Genomic DNA, 19,329 nt, shown 5'->3' on the forward strand with positions numbered 1-19,329 from the left:
TAAAAGTCAATACATTTTTTATATTCATATTATCTACTAGAACCCCTGTTCGGACATATTTCTGTAAGTTACAGGTCTACAATTAAAAAAAAAAAATTTCATGAAAAACAGTGGATCACTTTTGGTACAGAAATCTAGACCTCACTGTAACGCTCAGGTGGTTAAAGGTAAAAGCAAGCAGAAAAAAAAAAAAGTACTCAGATGATTATTACTTTGGCTTATGTTATCCATTAGCCAAAGTTGATTTTGTGAGTATAGGTACACTTTAAAGAGAAATCTCCCCAAGTGGAGAGATTGCAAAACCTAAAATCACAAGAGCTTGAACCACATTTTCTTGTCTATTTTTAATATAGGTTAAGTTCCTTGAAATTACTTTAAGATCTTCAGGGAACCCCTGCTATATTTACTTTAATCACAGTACCTTTGTGTGGTGGTCAGTAGAATGTGTGCCTCATACATTACTGGCCATTTAAAAGAATGTCAACCTTACAGATGGCCAAAACAACCATTGTCCCTGGCTTAAACTGTTCCATATTGTATTTAAAACAAAATAAAAAGTGTTGTGTCCATACATTTAGGTCATAAGAGTCATAATCATGCTGTCAATTTATATGTGTGGCTGCACATGTGTTTTGTGTACAAAGCCGTACTGAAGTACGGTACTGAAGTACCGTAGTGGTTCTGAAATTAGCCTATTTCTTGTCCTGGGTTGACAATGCTCATTTGCTGTGCTGTATCAGGAAAACAGAAATGGGATAGGACCACTGAACTCCACTTATCTCCATTTCTCTATAATATAGATTGGTGATTCCTGTAAGCCTCTGAGATATGAGAACAATGTAATAAATTAGTCAGCCCAAGCATGGGGCACACAAACATATTGGCTAAAAAGGTTTCTGGCAGGATCAATGGAGACTAAGGAAGATTTATTGTTGGGGATATATGTATACCCTTTAAGATATCATTGTATTTGCATTTAAGTACCTTAAGTAAAATTTTGACTGAATTTTCTCCTAATGTTTTTTTTTTAGCATGTTTGCTGTGACTGCAAGAAAGATTTTTGCTCAGTTTGCTCTACACTACAGGAGAACCTCAGACGTTGCAGTACATGCCATCTACTACAAGAAACTGCATTTCAAAGGCCTCAGTTAATGAAATTAAAAGTAAAGGATCTGCGGCAGTATCTGACTTTACGAAACATCCCCACCGACAGCTGTAGGGAGAAGGAAGACTTGGTGGAATTGGTGCTATGCCACCATGGCCCATGTCCTGAAGAGGAGATGGATGTTAATATGGACACTTCTGCACGATCACAGACATCTGCCTTCTCTTTTTTTTCTGCTATATCAGCGCCTTCATCTTCCTTATCCTCATCTCAGGGAGAACTATCTGATAGAAGTGGGAGCATGGGAAGTGCTTCTACATCCCAGGTACTTGGGATTGTGTATTATCAGACACTCCAATCTACAACATGGGTGTACCAAAAATCAGGTGCCATCATTCACATATACAAGCAAATCAATAATAATCACCTACTGCAAACTGCATTATTCAAAATGTTACTTTAATCCATTCTATAGGTTTATCAACATAATTGTTACATATCAATTTATAATTGGTAACTTTATCATTTGATTTAATAGACACTCTTGAATAAGGACACTCAACACATTTCTGTGTACTGACTTGATCAAGATATAAGGTGCTCTGTTCTGTTTCCAATAAAGCAGAACAGAAATTATAAAGGACATTTGCCCTTCTCGCCACATGTGCACTGTATAAATCTTGCTGTTACTTCTTTCTCATGTGGCCTGCACCTTACCAAAGCTTTGTTCAATTTTGTACCAATCTACAGACAGCATGTTTATAGTCTGCGCACATAAGGGTCATCATATGTGCAATGCTGCAACCAAGGGCTAGAAGCCCAAAGTGGGAAAGAAATCTAGAATGAGGCACACATTATTCAAGTTACAAAACTGGATAATAGATGATCTCAGGTTTAGTATTGTGCACTTTCAGGTATTGAGCCCAAGGGGACAGTTGGGGGAAAAAATGATTTAAAAATTCTATTCCTCCATAAAATAATTCTGTAGTTTCTCTCCATACTTTTTATTGAAGAAAAACATGAGTTTCAAAGAGTATAGCAAGTTACATTATATAAAGATAAGATAAATGTACAGTGTAAAGGTAAGATTCATCATAGTTAAACATTCACATAATATAACCTGGATTGTTATGTATATAGTTGTGTGCTTTGCCTTGTATTAACGATGTATGATGTTCTTTCCATGGCTAAGCCCACTAACTTCCTCCCTCCCCAAGGATACTGCCTCATAAGATGGTTTTGTGGTTTATAAAGGTAACCGCTGGTAAATTGTGGCTTTTGATTTTAGGTTGGACTTTTAATTATGAAATGTATTTGATACAGCTTCACTTTATATAGAGTTGTTGTAGTAGTTTTTTAGCTGCTTGATGCTACATGCTGAAGTCTTTGAACCTGGAAAACCATGCACGAGGTGAAGCAGGTGACAGACTGCAAGTTTCTGGCTTCCAGTGTATCTAAACCTAAAAACAATGCGTAATGTATTGCAGCTTACCACTACTACCAGGTAATCATGTAACACAAGCAGGACTTCAAACATGTCAGCCTTTGTGTATGACATGTGTATTTCATGGAAAATGATGGGACGAATAGTTAACACGAAAATAATAAAATTATTTTTAATGCATCCAGTTAAGCTTATAGGGAGTGACAGGGACAATCCATTACAGGCAAGTACAATAATTGTTTTTTTTTTTTTCTGAAACTGCTGTTCTTAACCTCATAAACAAAATTAGAAAAAAAGAAAGCAGACATTAAATTGAAGTCTTGGGGTGAGTTTAGAGAGAGAGATAGATATGTCACTGTTCATGGTATAACGGGAGTGTACTCTGTATCATTCCATTCATATTCACTTTTACCATTTGTGTGATCCATACGCTAGTACAGGTAATGTATGGTGCTTCTTAGATAAAAAATTGAACAGCTTGGTGTGTGTCAACCCCTAAATAGAGAAATAAAAACGTTTAAAACTAGTTTTAGACCCTGTAAGAGGTGCAAGTTATGAAACCAGGGAGAAGAAGCATTTTTGGTAGGCAAAAAATAGAACATTTATTTGAATGATTCATATTGGATAATAGCTAGACAGAGCTCAGCTGTAACATTAAGGATTTACAGATAAAAAGCTGTTTATCAATCCAGGTAACTTCAGGGGGTACAGATATAAGGGTTGTCTCAGTCCTCTTCATGGTGGATGTGGTTGATATGTTCCAAGGGGTGACAAGAGTGGCCCATTTTTGGTTGCAGTGGTATTACAGTCTGCTGCTGTGCTGACATGGATGGGCTGTGACTCTCACCCAGCCCTTCTAACAACAACATACGGTGTTATCTTCATTACCAGAGCTACTGACCCCACATAAGAACACATTCTTCTAACCCCACCCCACAGTATTCTGATGCTTCATAATTGAGAAATATAACCAATTATTTCTGTATCCTTCCGCTACTCGGATCTCAAATGCATTTCAAAAAAATGCCTCAAAATACCCTCTGCAACAAGGTTTTAGATTTTATCCCTCAAAAGCATTCTAGTTTTGTCAGGTATCTAAATATGCTGGGGGTACTCTTTAGATATACCTACAGTTGAGGTGAGAGTACACATGACTTTTTATTACAGATTTGTTTTCTCACTACATTCTGTATGGCGGAGCAATGTGAGAGGCGGTAAAGCATCCAGCGTCCATACTACCCATAGAGTCATCTGAAGAGGGGTGCTTGTATTGTAATATCCTAACAATATATCCTTATTCATGTTTTCCAAGTGTGAAACCACAGGGTATGGTATCAACAACTTCATATGTGGATATGTGGCTGTAATGGCAAAGCTTGTTATTGTTGGATAGTGAGAAAGGGTTGGAGCTTTTGTCAAGTTTTGTTAATGGTGCAATGTTTTGTTATTGGTGCATGTTGGCGTTATTGAACCCTTTTACCATTGGTAATTAGGATAGAAAGTGAGGGGAAATTTTTTGTTTTTAGAATTGTCAGTGAAACATAATGTAATCTGAAATTTTTCAATGTGGTTACCTGTTTCGGTGACAACTAAGGAGGATTGCCCTCACCAGTGAGAGAGTTACCTTTTAATTCCTGTTCAGTCTCCAGGACAGGATATGATGGGAGCTTTCTCCAAAGAGAGCAAAAAAAATAAGCGGACCAGAGTATTAAACCTTTCCTGGGCTCTCCAAAAATGTCTCGTCTTTACAAACAGATTAAGATTTCAAATCTATACACCACAGAGCCTAGTATTAGGCCATTTTCTGAAGGAACCATTGATGTCAATGTACCATTCTGCTGCTTTCTTTGAAGGCTAAGTATCCTAAACCCAGCAATAATGAGCTCTAGGTTTTAATGGGGGCTCACATATTTGCAGACCTTTCCTATTTAAATTCTAGACCCGTTTTAACAAAGTGTAAATGAGCTGTCGCTGACCTTTGAAGCAGCATTGCTTCAGTACATATTGTTATAGGGCTCGTCTACTGATAAATAATGTGCAAATACTTTAATGGTCACTTATTAATGGGAACAGCTTGTTAAGCGATGATCACTAACTAGCTTCTGCAGTGCCAGGTACTTGGTACTGAAATTGTAATCAAATATATAATCAGGTCACAATAATCATATCATTATATGTTTTTATCGTTTCCTCATTTTCTGTATGATCCCATTGACCACTTTAAAATTGAAAGGGATGTGTTCTGAATCCATGTCTGTTGTACTTTTATTGCCAGTGTTATTCATTTTAGAAGGCATACAAACACTTGCTGGCCACTTTATTAGGTACTTGCTAGTATTAGGTTGCCCCCCCCCCCCCTTGTTCTAAGAACTGTCGTAATTCTTAATGGCATAGATTCAGCAAGGTGCTGGAAGCATTCCTCAGGGATTTTGGTCCATATTGACATGATAGCATCACACAGTTGCTTTAGATTTGTTGTCTGCACATTAATCTCCTGTTCCACCCCATACCAAGGGTGCTCTATTGGGCTGACATCTGGTGACTATGGAGCCCACTTGAGTACAGTGAACTAATTGTCATGTTCAACAAAGATGATCTGAACTTTGGAATGTGGCACCTTATCTTGCTGAAAGTAGCCATAAGAAGATGAGTACACTGTGATCCTAAAGGGATGGACATGGTCAGCAACAATAATAATGTAGGCTATGGCATTTAAATAATGCTCGGTTGGCACTAAGGAATCAAATTGTGCCTAGAAAATACGGCCAACCCCCCTCCCTCAACACCATTATACCACCAGTATTGACACAAGGCAGGATTAATCAGTGCTTTCCTCTGGTTGATACCAAATTCTGATCCTCCCATCCAAATGTCACAGCATAATTTGATTAATTAGAGCAGGCAATGTTTTTCCCAGTAATTTCTTATCCAATTTTGGCAAGCATGTCTGAATTGTAGCATCCAGTGCCTGTCCACAATGCTCTCCTGCATACCTCCGTCGTAACGAGCCATGATTTGTGGTACTGTTACCCTTCTATAAACTCGAACCAGTCTGTGGTCATTCCCCTCCTTTACCCCTGGCATCACCAAGGCAATTTTCCCTTTTTTCAGACTTGTATTTGTAAAGCATAGGTTGTGATTGAAAATCCCAGCAGATCAAAAAATTAAGTACTCAAACCTACCTGGCACCACCAACTATGCCACAAGCAAAGGCACCTTAATCACTTTTCTTCCCAATGCAATGTTTGAACATCAGCAGGACATCTTGACAATGTCTACATAACTATGTGCATTGAGTTGCTGCCTTGAGATTGTCTGATATATTTGCGATTAGGAGCATTCAGATAAGTATACCTAATAAAGTGTCCGGTATAGCTAGATGCAAAACTTGCCTGAAGGAAGTGGAGTTATTGATACAGTGACCTGTAACTACCAGGTCACCTCTGTGGTTTCTAGAGAATGCCTGTTGCGCTGTAATATGATTAAGTGCTTGCAATCTTTATGAACCAACCAGACATTTTTTGCTGAAACCAATGAACATTTTATAGACAAGTGGCCAATAGCCAGACATTTACCAACACACCTATAAAAAGGTTTCTGATAATTGTTTGTTGTCTGTGTGTTTTCAGGGAACAAGTGAAAACATATCGGTAGCATCAGATACAGAAGCCCTGGAAAATCAAGTAAGTAAATTTTTACTGATCTTTAAAGAAGCTGAGATTAAACTAGCTGTGAGGAAAGGAGATTAGAGATTTGTTTTGAAACCCTTGTACATTGCAAAATATTTGTAAAAATTGTAGATGAAGAAATACCAACCTATAACTGTTACCCTGGATGACACCCTCATGCCTCAGGGGCGATAGTATCCAAAACCTGTATAGTGCTGTAATTACACAAGGGAATCATTTAGTTCACTTTTTTAGCACTTTTGTGTATACATCACTGAATTATTTCTAGGACTTATTGCCTTGAAAATCAGCGGTTTTCTGTGCATGGAGCAAGCCATGTTTATAGATATCAGGGGAACCTGTGGAGGGCTGTGGTGTATAAAGGAGTTGTAATTCTAGGGACTGGCAAATGGAAAAATGTATAATCAAGCCATGGCATGTTGCAGCAATGTGAAAAAATTAAAAGAGCACATCTGAGAAATATATACATACATATTTTTTCTAAATCTCCCTAGGCTAATGATCTTTCACGAAAGCAAACCAGAGCATCTTTGTCTGACTTATCGAGGCTGGATGAAATAGAAGCGCTCACGATCCGACAGCTGAAGGAAATCCTGGCTCGCAACTTTGTCAATTACTCAGGCTGCTGTGAAAAGTGGGAGCTGGTGGAGAAAGTCAACAGGCTTTACAGAGAGACCGAGGAGAACAGAAAGTCCTGTACGTAAGGAAATGTAATGTGTGTTCTGTACATAAAAGCATTTAGTGTGGGTGTATGTGAGGGCATTTAGTATGGGTGCAGGAACTTCATGTTTATTCATTCTCAGCTGAGCTCTGCATTAAATTACAATGATGGCTAAGGAGGGAGCTGCATGTATCTGTCCCATGTGACATAGTCCGTGTGCATCTAAGAAATGTTTTATGCTAAATCATAAATCTGAGTCTGATTGCCATACTTCAATTTATACACAATGCTGTTCCAGTCTGATGTAATGGTAAATAAAGGAGAGCACTGACACTTGGGTTGGAGATACCCAATGACAAGCTGCTTCTTTTATTGGCTACCTCCTTCCCGTCCAAGGGTACCTACCACTGAGGTGAGAGTGCACATGGCTATATACTATAGACTTTTTTCCCCCTACTTTCTGTGGTTCATGAATGCAGTGTATGTGCTGCCCCCTAGTGTCTCCTGAGAAGTAGTGCTTCTTTTGGATTACTTCTAAACAAGGTGGTATAGTGGAGAGCAAAAACCCTGATATTTTTGTCTTTTGTGTTTAATAAAAATAATTTGCATATTTCTTATAATGTGCATCATATAATTATATATTTGATAATCCTAATAGTATTTTATTTCTCTTTCAGTGGAAAACTTGGAATTCAAACCCGACCAAGGTTAGTCAAATTTTAACAAAAAATACCACTGTTATTATTATTATTATCATTATTAATAAACAGGATTTATATAGCGCCAACATATTATGCAGCACTGTTGTACACTTACCTTTTACCCTAAAGTAATCCTGCACTGCAAAAAAGGAAACAAAAGGTTCTGTATGATCACCACATATGCTGATGAATCCATCCAACTCCCCACTGTTGGGTAATTTGCCCATCCTACAATGCAGTACTTAGGGTCCAATGAAGCGATCCACAGGCCTGGTCATCCAGTGGCATCCATTGTAGGTTTTGGGTTGTTGTTCCTTTGTAAGTGCTGAATAATTAAAGGTAATAAAATAATTTAGGGTGTGTATTTGTCTACATAGAAGGTTTGTGTCTTTCTTTTGTACAGGTCTGAAATTTAACTTTAATTTTATGCAGTGTTCTTGTTGTGTAAAGCTGCCCTTTTACATCACAGCTCACACCACAAAGTATTCTTCCTATTGAGTTTTATACCATTCGGGATTAGAACGAATGTTTAAAGGAAGAGTACCATAGGATCCCTGTGTATTGCTTTCCTTGTCACAACAAATTACAGTTGTATGTAATACAAAGGGTTTTGCAACCTTAAATAATTATGCGCCAGTAACCAGAGATTTAATTTAATGGTTATGGAGATGTTATTGGAGAGGGCTGTAGATAAACAAAGTGTTTATCCACAGCACCTGAATGTTCTTTGACATTCCTCAAAAATAACCATCACATTACCAACAATTGTTGCATAATTTACCTTGTTTTAATTAATTTACTTGTCAGCTTGACTTCAGAGAGGGGAGGGAGGTGAAGCAGAAGGCTGGTTGCATCAGGTTCCAACAAAAGTTTTTGGGAAACGTTTTAAGGGCCACTGACAGACCTGGGATTTTATAATTTTATTTTTCCCAGTTTGATCCATGGCCATAGATACTTTACTACTGACCTTTCATATTGTAATATGGGTTATTTGCTAATTATTATATTTATTGAATATTAACATGTCTCTTTAATTCCTCTGAATAGGTTTTCCAACCTCTGAATAAGTTTTCCAACCTATCTGTCTTTCAGAACGAGATCGACTGCAGCTGACCGGTAATGATGACAACCTCTGCCGTATTTGCATGGATGCAGTTATTGACTGCGTTCTCCTGGAGTGTGGCCACATGGTAACATGTACAAAATGTGGCAAGAGGATGAGCGAGTGTCCAATCTGCCGGCAGTATGTGGTGCGGGCTGTTCACGTCTTTAAGTCTTAATTATCCAGACCAAATATTATGTGTATGACTTGGCTCTACCATTCGGGGCTCAAAGGATGTAAAAGGAATACGGTTTTCTGTAAAGCTTCTGAGTGATCTGGTGTTAGAGATGTGTTTTGTAATACAGTTACAGTTAGGATGTGTTCATGAGCTACATGAGCAGTGTTCAGACAAATGCATGCTGGTGTGTGTTTATGAATCTGGAATGGATGATCTCATTCTAAGAAATACAATATTTACTTGTGGAATGGAAGATTGAAAACTTGTTTATTAAATTGAATATCTACACTACTGAATATCTTCCTGTCTTAATTATACTCACTATTGGTATAGATAATTTTCTGTATAGCAATTCATAATTGTTTACATGATATTGATTTAATCTGGGGTTTAGCCCTTAATATAAGGGGCAATGTGTATTCTGCCTCTGAATCCTCTGATTTGTGCAATAATCAAACATTAATAGTGCTTCCTGTATTGAAGACCAGTCACTGCTGCTCTCTCCGTATGCTGGGTGACTGTTCTTGTATCTGCATATCATTTTTTTTTTAAGCAGCCTGCAAATAGTAGACTTGGCAGCTTTCTGCCCAGGCTGGGTGCAGCACAGTGATTATGTCCTTGATCAAACTAGGATGTTAGAAGTTGTAGAACTGTGTACGGTGCCTTACAAATAATACTTTTCAAAATCACTTCATGACATTGTAACTAAACCTTAAACCATGCTGTGCAAAATATTAAAGGACAGCTTTCTGACACTCCTTTTTTTTGCATCAGTGACTCCATTTGTAAGTCATTTGCTGCACTTTATTCTGGAACCTATGATATATTTTTATGTAGGAAGAATCTTTGGGCCAACATAGCGGAGCAGATTGCTATGAAATAGAAGAACTTCTTGATACAAGGAAGTGAGAAAGTAATTATTCACTATTTGTACAGCTAGAATCTGCCTGCATTGTTTTGGGATGGGGTGCTATGTAAAGCTATGTAGTAGCTGCAATTCTTTTTACTCCTTATCACCTAGTGAATCTGCCAGTAACACATTTCTTGTCCTAGGGTGGCAAACCCTAATATACTATAACTAGGTAGAGCAGCATTGCCATCTTAGGTCAGTATGTATAATATTTTAATTATTTTTTTTAACACATTTGTCGTATAGGACGCACCAACTTTTCCCCCCCAGTTTTGGGGAAGAAAAAGTGCGTCTTATATGGCAAAAAATACGGTATTCACTATTTGTACAGCTAGAATCTGCCTGCATTGTTTTGGGATGGGGTGCTATGTAAACCTATGTAGTAGCTGCAATTCTTTTTACTCCTTATCAGGTAGTGAATCTGCCAGTAACACATTTCTTGTCCTAGGGTGGCAAACCCTAATATACTATAACTAGGTAGAGCAGCATTGCCATCTTAGGTCAGTATGTGTTGTGACTATAGAACACCTCTTCTCTAAAGTTCTGTAGTCCTTTTTGTGGTAAATTTAATTGGGGATACACAAGTTCATTGTCATTAATCCAGTATGCAGATCAACTTTGACTTTTCTTGTTACAGGTTGAGCCTAGGTCAGCAACTCCTATAAATATTTCCACAAAACTGTCTGCAATAGAGTTTTTAGCGTTCTATGAAGTAATGAAGGGTTGTGATTGGTTACAAAGACCAATATCTCCCAATTTTTTTTTCTCCAGCTCTGTTATGTGGCATATCATTGTATCAGTTCTTCCCAATTATAATTTTTCATGTATAATTCACATTTTGCCAAGATTTTATGTTGCATCATAGACATTCCTGGCTTCAGAAAATTGATGTCATCTTTTTGTACATCATATAGAAGAGCTAAAATTAAACAAGCTGAAGGTGACAGAGGAGCCCGATGTTGGAAAGTTTTCAAAAATGAGTCAAGAAAGATGATCAAGTAGTCTGGAGTTTGATTTTAATGAACCAATTGTTAGAACACCCTGGCCACATTTCGTGACTTAAGGTCACTTCCTCAGAATCCGTATGGCGATCTATATGAAAAGAAGCAATCTTTCTGATCACAACACATGGTGACTGTGTTTCATAAGGAAAAAATGGTTATATCAGTTCGTTGTGTACAAGGGGTCAGCAAATCTTTCTCCAACTATCAACTTCTGTCATCTATATCTTTTTTCATCTTACACCTTATATTTTTATTTCACTGTCTTAAATCCTCCTGGGTGACAGCAGCCATCAACACAGACTCCATAGAGACAGATATGTTTGCGCCAGTATCACCAAAAAAAAAAAAAAGAGACAATTTAGTAAAACAATTTAATAAATGTGTCCATAAATAAACATGTTACACTTTAAATCCAACAACATTACTTACATTAAAAAAGTATACATCTGACTCCGTGGGTTAGGAGTGGGATAGATTTGTAATGCATTGGTGTAAATGCATTTACCTGTTCAATCTCCTGTATAATGATTACCCCAGTCTTAAATTTCCAGTGCAAGGGGCATCTCTATTACTAAAGGAGATTTACAAGTGGTGATTGAAGAGACCCATGTTCTTCTTTGTACCTGATCTGGCTCTTTTTTATAACAATCTGTAGCCAAGAAATGGTGGTAAACAAGTTTTGTATTTTTTTTGTTTCCCTCCTGTGAACAGTTAACCTGGAAGTTAAACTGGTTACAAGAACAACACCTTACAACAATGGCACTTCTAAAGGCAAGTATGTTACCGTCGGGCCCTAAGCTTTGGACGGGTTGTCCAATGGCACATTAGTGGAGACTGCCTGGTCAGTTTGCCCTGCATCACAAGAAATTTTGTTCAACAGGTCACAAATCATGGGATGCTGAATCTTTGTGTGCAGAGAGAATGTGTCAAACAAATAAACATACATGTTGGCTCAGCATGCACGTCTCATGTAAAAAAAAAAAAAAAGCTAATTTAAACATGCTTTAGAAGTGGTCACAACATGGGCTCATTAATAAGGTATCACTGCCTTCAGTAACTGTACATGGAAAGATTGGCAGTTCTCCTTTAACCTATATTATATGTCTCCCAGAAAAGAACACTGGTCTCATACATTGCAAATATAACTTTCAAATAGACGTGTAGAAAAATATTTCTGCATAATGTATGACAAAGTATTTTTTTTCACCAGCTTTTGGAAGGCTTCCGTGTTCTGTATGGTCCACTTCTAAAGACACACAAAGCTCGGAAGTTGAACAGTTTGAGAGCCAATAAAATAAAAGTTACCAAGTGCATGCCCTTGGATTTGTCCAAAAAAAAAGAAAGTCCTTGAAAGGTCAAACCCTTATTCCAGTGTCAACCTTTAAAAGCTGGTGTTTGTGGTGCTGGAGAAACCATTGGATGAAAATGTGATATTACAGAGGTGAACCTCAAACCTCTCTACTTTAAGGCCAATATTGTCTTTCAGGTGCAGCTTGAAGGAAAGTAATCTACATGTTTTTATCACATTAGCTAATTTTTTGAAGAAGCTTTTCTTCTGTTTGTCCAAACTGTACAATTACTGACATTTCGGCAATGAACTGTTCGCAGCTTTCCTTGGTGACCTGCTTGCAGTACCTGAGGTCAATCAGACAGATGTTGCCACAGCGTTTGAAGTAAGTCAGGCACTGGTCTGTAACATTATTGCAGTCTGAAAACAAAGACAATAGTTAATAAAGACAAAAGTTAAGAATTACAATGTTTTTTTTTTTTTTTTATAACATTTATAGTGACTTCTGGGCACTTTTTCACTGGCAAATAAAACCAGATTCAATTGATCAAGCTTTATTCCTCATAAGAACTTGTAGTATGAACACATTTCTAAGGACCGCTGAAGGGCTCTTTGAAGCAAATGTGCTGCCATCAAAACAAATTAAAAATGTTCCCTGTATAAAAAGAGTTTTTAATACTTGCCCTGCTATCTATATGTCTGATCTTTGCCCCCTTGAAAAGTTGGGGGGAGGGCGGCAAAGAATCTATTACACCACACACACTTCTAGGAGGGTCAGAAGTCGGATGCCCCACTTTATGCTGTGGTTCCACCCATCTGCTGCATTAGTGCACAACACCAAAGGGTCCATATAAATTATTTTCCATTTTCATCAGATATTTACAATTGGTTTGGAAGTCTGGGTCCCCAAAAAATTATCCTTCCTTGGAAGGAAGAGTCAAAGCCACAGGAAATCTGCACATTTATTTTTGTACTGTTAGACTTCACAGTATCAAATATATAAGAGCTGCTGGAACAGAAAAAAAAATCCACACAATAATGCCCAAGTCTGCAGATTTAAAGTGGGCATCTAGATTTGCCCTAGTTCTCCCTGTTGGTTTTTATATAATAAAGAATGCACTAGCAAGTTCCTAATAATACAAAGAATAATGGAAATGTCCAAAAACACATAAGTGGTCAGGCGAAGAGGAGAAAATTATAAGTGAGATATGCTGCAGACATACAAGAAACCAGAGGCTGATACAGCCCACCAGACTCCATTAAAACTAAAGTATGGGTGGGTGACCTAACCCCCTCATTTTCATGGTTTGTGTTTCCAGAAACTCAAATTCACTTAGCAACCAAAAAAGTGTGAATTTCCTGTTCTATAACACTAATTACCTGATAAATTAATTTCTGATAGAGAATCCCTGGTAGAAGTACCCACTGCAGTCAGCAGGTTAATGGACTGATCAGTCACATGGTTACAGTAACTCAGGTCCAGTTTGGAAAGAAGAGGCATGTGTCGAATCATTAGGCGAAGCGAGGCATCTGTAATGTCCAGTCCTGCTAGACGAAGCTCTGTGATGTTCCTCAATTTGCTACGGTTGTCTATCTGACCTGAAATAGAAGTTAGCAAGTCAATCATTAGTACTATTTAAATCAGGACTATTTCATCATTACGGAAAAAAAAACCTCCAAGAGGAAAAAATGAATACTCTCACACTACAAATCTGCACTCTCTTGGTGATATAACCATTGATAAAAATCTTCAGCACCCAACATTTGGGGGATTGCTGGATTTCTGGTCCTTTTCAATGTACCGTGCTTTCATTTTGCAGACCCCTATTTTCATACAGGACACAGTAGTAACGGGCTAGCAGGAGGAACCATAGAACACAGCAAGGGACCAAGAATCTGACACATAGGAAGGAAAGACATTTTCAGCAACTGTGGCTCTTTAAAAGAGTGACGACCTGCCTTGTCTAGTGTGAATATTCACTTTTGTTTTAGTATAGTTACACAGCACTTTTTATTTTATATCTGTACTGGGTAACTGAAGAGTCCACAACATAACTAATAATATGTAAACATAGAAGGGACTATAGAGTGACAACACATCTTACTGGCTACTGAACTTGAATGACTTTTGATACTGAATTGTACACAGCTGAATATATAAATCAATATATCCTTTTACATGACTAGTAAAGAAGACTGAACCATACCTGGCCTGTTATCTGTTGGGGGAGATAAAAGATCCCTCATTTGTGCATCTTTTAAGCCTTCTACCCACTGGACATTGAGCGATCTTAGCAATGGACAGCTGGAACTACAAAGTGCAGATACGGCAATCCAGGAACAACCCGATAAATTCAGATCCCTTAGAGCTGAGGGAATTAAAAATAAGATAAACCATTGAACATCAAGATTCAGTAAAGAAAAATACAGAGTACTTCAAAAACAGTATAATTGCTACATGTTATTACTTATTACATGTCTGTCCGAACAGAAGATTGCATGTAACAAATAAACACATTCTGTAGCACGTTCGGTTGCACATCACAAGCCCCAAAAAAATAATTTATAGAATGGCAAAATACTGCAAGTAAGCTTTTAAAATACATGATTTTCTGAGCTTTTACCTGAAGTCTTGACTTTATGATCTAAAGTGTGTAATATGGCTCTGCTAATGTAGACATAGTGGCCCTGACTTATTAAAGCTCTGCAAGACAGGAGAAAAAGAAGAACCTGGGTGATCTAGCAAACCTGGAACTGAAAAATAGTTAGCTCTTGGGGTTTGTTTTAAACCCTTGACCAGATCCATTCTGAGTTTGCTGTATTAAGCAGGTCCTTCCATGATAATTTATCATGGAAGTGTGCCTGTCAGTTTTGCTGAAATGTATTAAATAGGGGTAAGTACTTTCAATGCAAAAACTCATTCGCTGGCCCCTAATAAAAGGAAAACAACTATTATAGGGCACTGCCAATTCCAGGATTCGATGGTCAATGTAGACCAGTGCCCTATTTTTTATACCCCATTTAAAATGGTGACGGCTTAAGGCCCTTTGTTGTCACTGACACTGGAACGAAAATGGAGTTCTAAAGGGACACAGGCATTAAAAAAAACTAAACGTTTTAGACTTCTACCTCTAAACAAGAAAATTACTGAAGATCCTTCTCTCTCTTTCTGTGTAGTGACAACATTGGCACTGGGACAGGAAACCTCCCTAATGGGCACATATAGCAAAAGACCTGATAATGACTAACTGTCCCTCCCCAATAAACAATAATAATACATTTAGGTTACACTTTACATTTCATTTTAAAGAGGAATTGGACACAAGCAATGTACCTGGAAGCCGGTTCATGAGCCAACTCAGTTGTTTCTTTGATATGTTCGTCCAGCTTAAATCTAAGGACACGGGCTGTCTCCTGATGATCCCACTGAGCATAAGAGGAGTTATAGATTTGCAGCGGTTTAAATCAATTCGCGTCCACAATCTTTTATCACAACACCTGCAAGAGAAATATGATTACCAGGATGTACGGTTCCTTGTATAACAAAATACAACAAAATAAAAAAAGTAAAAACAATAAGGGTAAGTACATTCTATGCAAAACTCATTCACTGGCCCCTAATAAAAGGAAAACAACTATTATAGGGCACTGCCAATTCCAGGATTCGATGGTCAATGTAGACAAGTGCCCTATTTTTTATACCCCATAATAAACGATGAAGGCTTAAGGCCCTTTGTTGTCACTGACACCGGAACTAATATGGATTTCTGAAGGGACACAGGCATTAAAAAAACTGAATGTTTTAGAACGTCAGGCAGAGGTTTGTCTGGACAGTGAAAAAAGAAGCACATAAAAGGCTCATCTCTCTGCACTTTGTCTTCTCAACCAACAGGAATCCTGTCCATAGAAATGCCACCCATGGAGAATATGCAAGAAGAAAGTAGTTGCAAAAAAAGCTGCATGAATGTAACAACAATAAGATTGCAGATAAGCAGCAAAGTATAAAAAAGTAAAAACAAGAATTATATAAAAAGAGAGAGTGCTTTACAAGCCTAACCTTATTCAGTTCCGTTAGCGCTATGTCCCGTGTTCTTTTTGATGTTATCTGCTTGTTTTACTCAGCACTAGCTGTACACTACCCTCTGTCCTCTTTTCACTTTTTTATCAGATTACTCGTTTTACCATTTTTGTGTGCCCCTCCTCCGTTTCCTTTATTCCCCCGATAGCAGAAAATATCTACTTTTCTGGTTTCAAAAAAACGTTCTGGATGTCTGGTTCATTTTAAACTGATACATTGTGAAAATAATGTTCTATTTTAATGCAGAATAAACAAGGATGATGGTGTATTTGAGGGTCCCTGTAGTATGCAGAATTCACTCTCCAGCCATTCTTTCTGCAAATAGGCAATATCTACTCCAGAATTCCTACTTCAATTTCTTGGTTATAAATGCTCTGCCAGAGGCACGTTATGTACAGAAGTTTTACACTTCATTATACAGAAGCCAGGTTTATTTTTACAGTAATGTCTAAAAATAGCCATGCAGAATGTGAGAGAATCAACCTTTATATGCTGATGTGCCTGTATTTACCCAGGACTGTACATACTGCTGTGGTCAGCTTCTTTCCAGTACACCTTGCACTATGTGGCATCATTAATTAATATTTAGGTTAGGTGAGGTAACATAAAACAGTCATACATATAGATTTATTGTCAGGCAAACCACTTATTACAGACGTAAATTACATATAACAGAGCAGTTTTATTTCCAATGGATTTATACTTCTGTCTATCCTGTCCTGATATTTACACAGCTCATCTAAGTAGATGATAGCACCTAAACTGGATCCTACACACATGTGAAAGGTCTGCTTATGCTTGCTAGGCCCCCTCCTTAAAAAACCTACTATACCTGCCGGTGGTAAATTTGGTATTAAACTTGATTTCCTTTTGCTTAACCCATGGCGCCTAGATGGGGATAAAATCACTGTCCTAGGTAAAGTCCTGTGGAGCACGAGCTAACTTTACTCTGAATGTACAGATAACACCCACTTACCATCTATTCCACGTTTTGCAGACTCTCATACAGATGCACAGATCTTTGTGGCTGAGGTAGCTAAAAATGGCCATCCAGACCTCTCTCTGCATCACATGGGTTGCCCCATTCTCCAGAGGTAGGGAATCTGGAGGAGGGCTGATGGGAGGAGGTCTTATTACGTGACGTTCCATCTGTACACATTTTGGAGGTGACAAAGAAGGTGGAGGGCGATTGGCGACCCTTGGTGTTGCCCTTGGGCTTGGAAGAGATTGGTGCTTAAACTCCTTTGGAGTTCCATTCATTTCTTTACTGATCCGGTTCATGCGCTCCCCATTGGTATTCATACATTTCTTGGGCTCCTCATCTTCACTCTCTGGCTCAGATTTAATAGGATGGTGGTTGTCATTTGCCAGACTATTTTCTGTTTTCTGGATCTCTTGGTTTAGCTCCTTGCTTAATTCTTTGCTGAGTTCCTTATTAGGGACTTTTCTTTTCCTCCTATTTTTCTTTTTTTCCTTTGAATCTGGACCCTCTGTACTGGGACCAGCAGTAGGTGAACTGGACCTGGACTGGTCACTCTCTTTAGATTTCGGGACAGATTCGGCCATGTCGTCATCTGGCTCCTGTTTAATGCGCCTCAATGTTTTGGCCATAAGTGCTCGTTCTTCAGGTGTCTTCCAGGTTCTCTTCTGAAACCACAAGAAATACAAGGAGAATTTCATTGTAAGGATACATACTGACCAACAGCTAAAGGAACGAATGGGACAATTCTAAGCATTTTACACAGAAAACATTTTTTAGAACTTCCTTTCTCACTATGAGCCTGATTTATTATATTAAATCTCTCCAAGGTTGGAGAAGATACACTTTCATCACTGAACTTGGGTGATACAGCAAACCTGGAATGTATTTCTTTAAAGTCATTTGCTATTTGTCAGCAAATGTTTTCAATCCTGGACCAGATCCATTCCAGGTTTGCTGCATCACCCAGCTTCACAGATGAAAGTGTATCCTCTCCAGCCCTGGAGCTTTTATAAATCAGGCCCTATGTGCCTACACTTTCTTTTAAACAACCCAGAGGTTTGAAAAAGTTAAAAATGACAAATATCAACATCCTATTCATGTATAACTGAACTAGATAGTAAATGTTTTTACAAAATATATTTCAGAAGATCATTAATAAGAAGATGAGGATACTAACTTCAAAATCCTAAATACTTTTACATTGTTATTATCCAGTATTACCTGCTACAAAAATGAAACATATGACAAGCCAAGTCAGCAAAATGTGACTTCCACAAATGTTCCAATGCCAGCAGACTGTTCTAATATTCCTATTTAATATCAATCCAATAAAAAGACAACCTAAAATGTTTCTACTGGGGGTTTCATTAAGGCAGAAAGCCATCTGGGATTTAAGAACTTATAAGTACAGAATTAGAGAACCCAAGCCGGATAAAGTTATGCAGAGACTCATTATCCATCTGGATGTTGTATGTACATATCTCCAGGCACTCTGTGCAGAAAGCTTACCAGTATATACAACATTGCTGCAAAAACCAAACAGCCACATTGCAAATATCCTGAAGTGACACCTAACTAGAATGAATATTCAGTGATAATATATTTTTCAGAACAGTAACCTACAGACAGGCAGAACCCCCTAATGCAATGGTATAAGGTATCAAGACAAGTAGACTCAATATGAGATTACTGAACCTTGACTTGTACAATTATAATAACTTACACTACAATTAAATATTGTGGTAAAGAGTTTTTAATGCTAGTGACAAGCTCAAAACATATATTGTCCGTAGCACCATCTTAGCCTCTAATTAGATCTGTAGTGACAAAGTTTGGTAAGATCTGTTTGGAGTGCTTATGTTGGTAGAAAACAATATTGGTTTGTTTGATTAGGGATTTTATATTGTGTATTCCATATTTTTAATTCACAGCTGGTGGGTTAATTCTGTTTTAAATCAAACACTGGCCATGCTTTTTATATGTTTGCATGTTTTTCATTATTAACTATTACATTTTTTTTTTTTATAAAAGCTGAGAAATGAATGTTTTTGATGGATTTTCAATCAATAAGCTTAACAAAAAAGAAGCAATCACTTCCATAAACGAACAGGCTTGTCGCTGCCCACCTTACATTTTTCTTTCTGTTCTCGCTAATGGAAATAGGAAAACAGTGACCTAAAAATCTAG

At 37.8% G+C, this 19,329-nt stretch overlaps 2 protein-coding genes across 7 annotated transcripts in view; one reads left to right on the plus strand and one right to left on the minus strand.

The window, feature by feature from the left end:
* Nucleotides 1–9,171, plus strand: part of RNF34 (ring finger protein 34) — a 21,845-nt gene extending 12,674 nt beyond the window's left edge. For all 3 annotated transcript variants that reach the window (XM_072415905.1, XM_072415904.1, XM_072415903.1), the window contains exons 3-7: nucleotides 1,032–1,430; nucleotides 6,179–6,232; nucleotides 6,733–6,934; nucleotides 7,577–7,606; nucleotides 8,693–9,171. In XM_072415905.1, the coding sequence (XP_072272006.1) occupies nucleotides 1,032–1,430; nucleotides 6,179–6,232; nucleotides 6,733–6,934; nucleotides 7,577–7,606; nucleotides 8,693–8,880 (873 nt within the window). In that variant the 3' untranslated portion in view covers nucleotides 8,881–9,171. The remainder of the gene's footprint in view (nucleotides 1–1,031; nucleotides 1,431–6,178; nucleotides 6,233–6,732; nucleotides 6,935–7,576; nucleotides 7,607–8,692) is intronic.
* A 1,980-nt stretch (nucleotides 9,172–11,151) lies between these two features.
* KDM2B (lysine demethylase 2B) overlaps nucleotides 11,152–19,329 on the minus strand; it is a 58,096-nt gene continuing 49,918 nt past the window's right edge. For all 4 annotated transcript variants that reach the window (XM_072415907.1, XM_072415908.1, XM_072415906.1 and 1 more), the window contains 5 exons: nucleotides 17,137–17,807; nucleotides 15,417–15,580; nucleotides 14,290–14,451; nucleotides 13,463–13,681; nucleotides 11,152–12,502 (listed from right to left, as the gene is read on the minus strand). In XM_072415907.1, the coding sequence (XP_072272008.1) occupies nucleotides 12,321–12,502; nucleotides 13,463–13,681; nucleotides 14,290–14,451; nucleotides 15,417–15,580; nucleotides 17,137–17,807 (1,398 nt within the window). In that variant the 3' untranslated portion in view covers nucleotides 11,152–12,320. The remainder of the gene's footprint in view (nucleotides 12,503–13,462; nucleotides 13,682–14,289; nucleotides 14,452–15,416; nucleotides 15,581–17,136; nucleotides 17,808–19,329) is intronic.

Source organism: Pyxicephalus adspersus, chromosome 6 (assembly GCF_032062135.1).
Source record: "Pyxicephalus adspersus chromosome 6, UCB_Pads_2.0, whole genome shotgun sequence".
NCBI classification, from domain to species: Eukaryota; Metazoa; Chordata; class Amphibia; order Anura; family Pyxicephalidae; genus Pyxicephalus; species Pyxicephalus adspersus.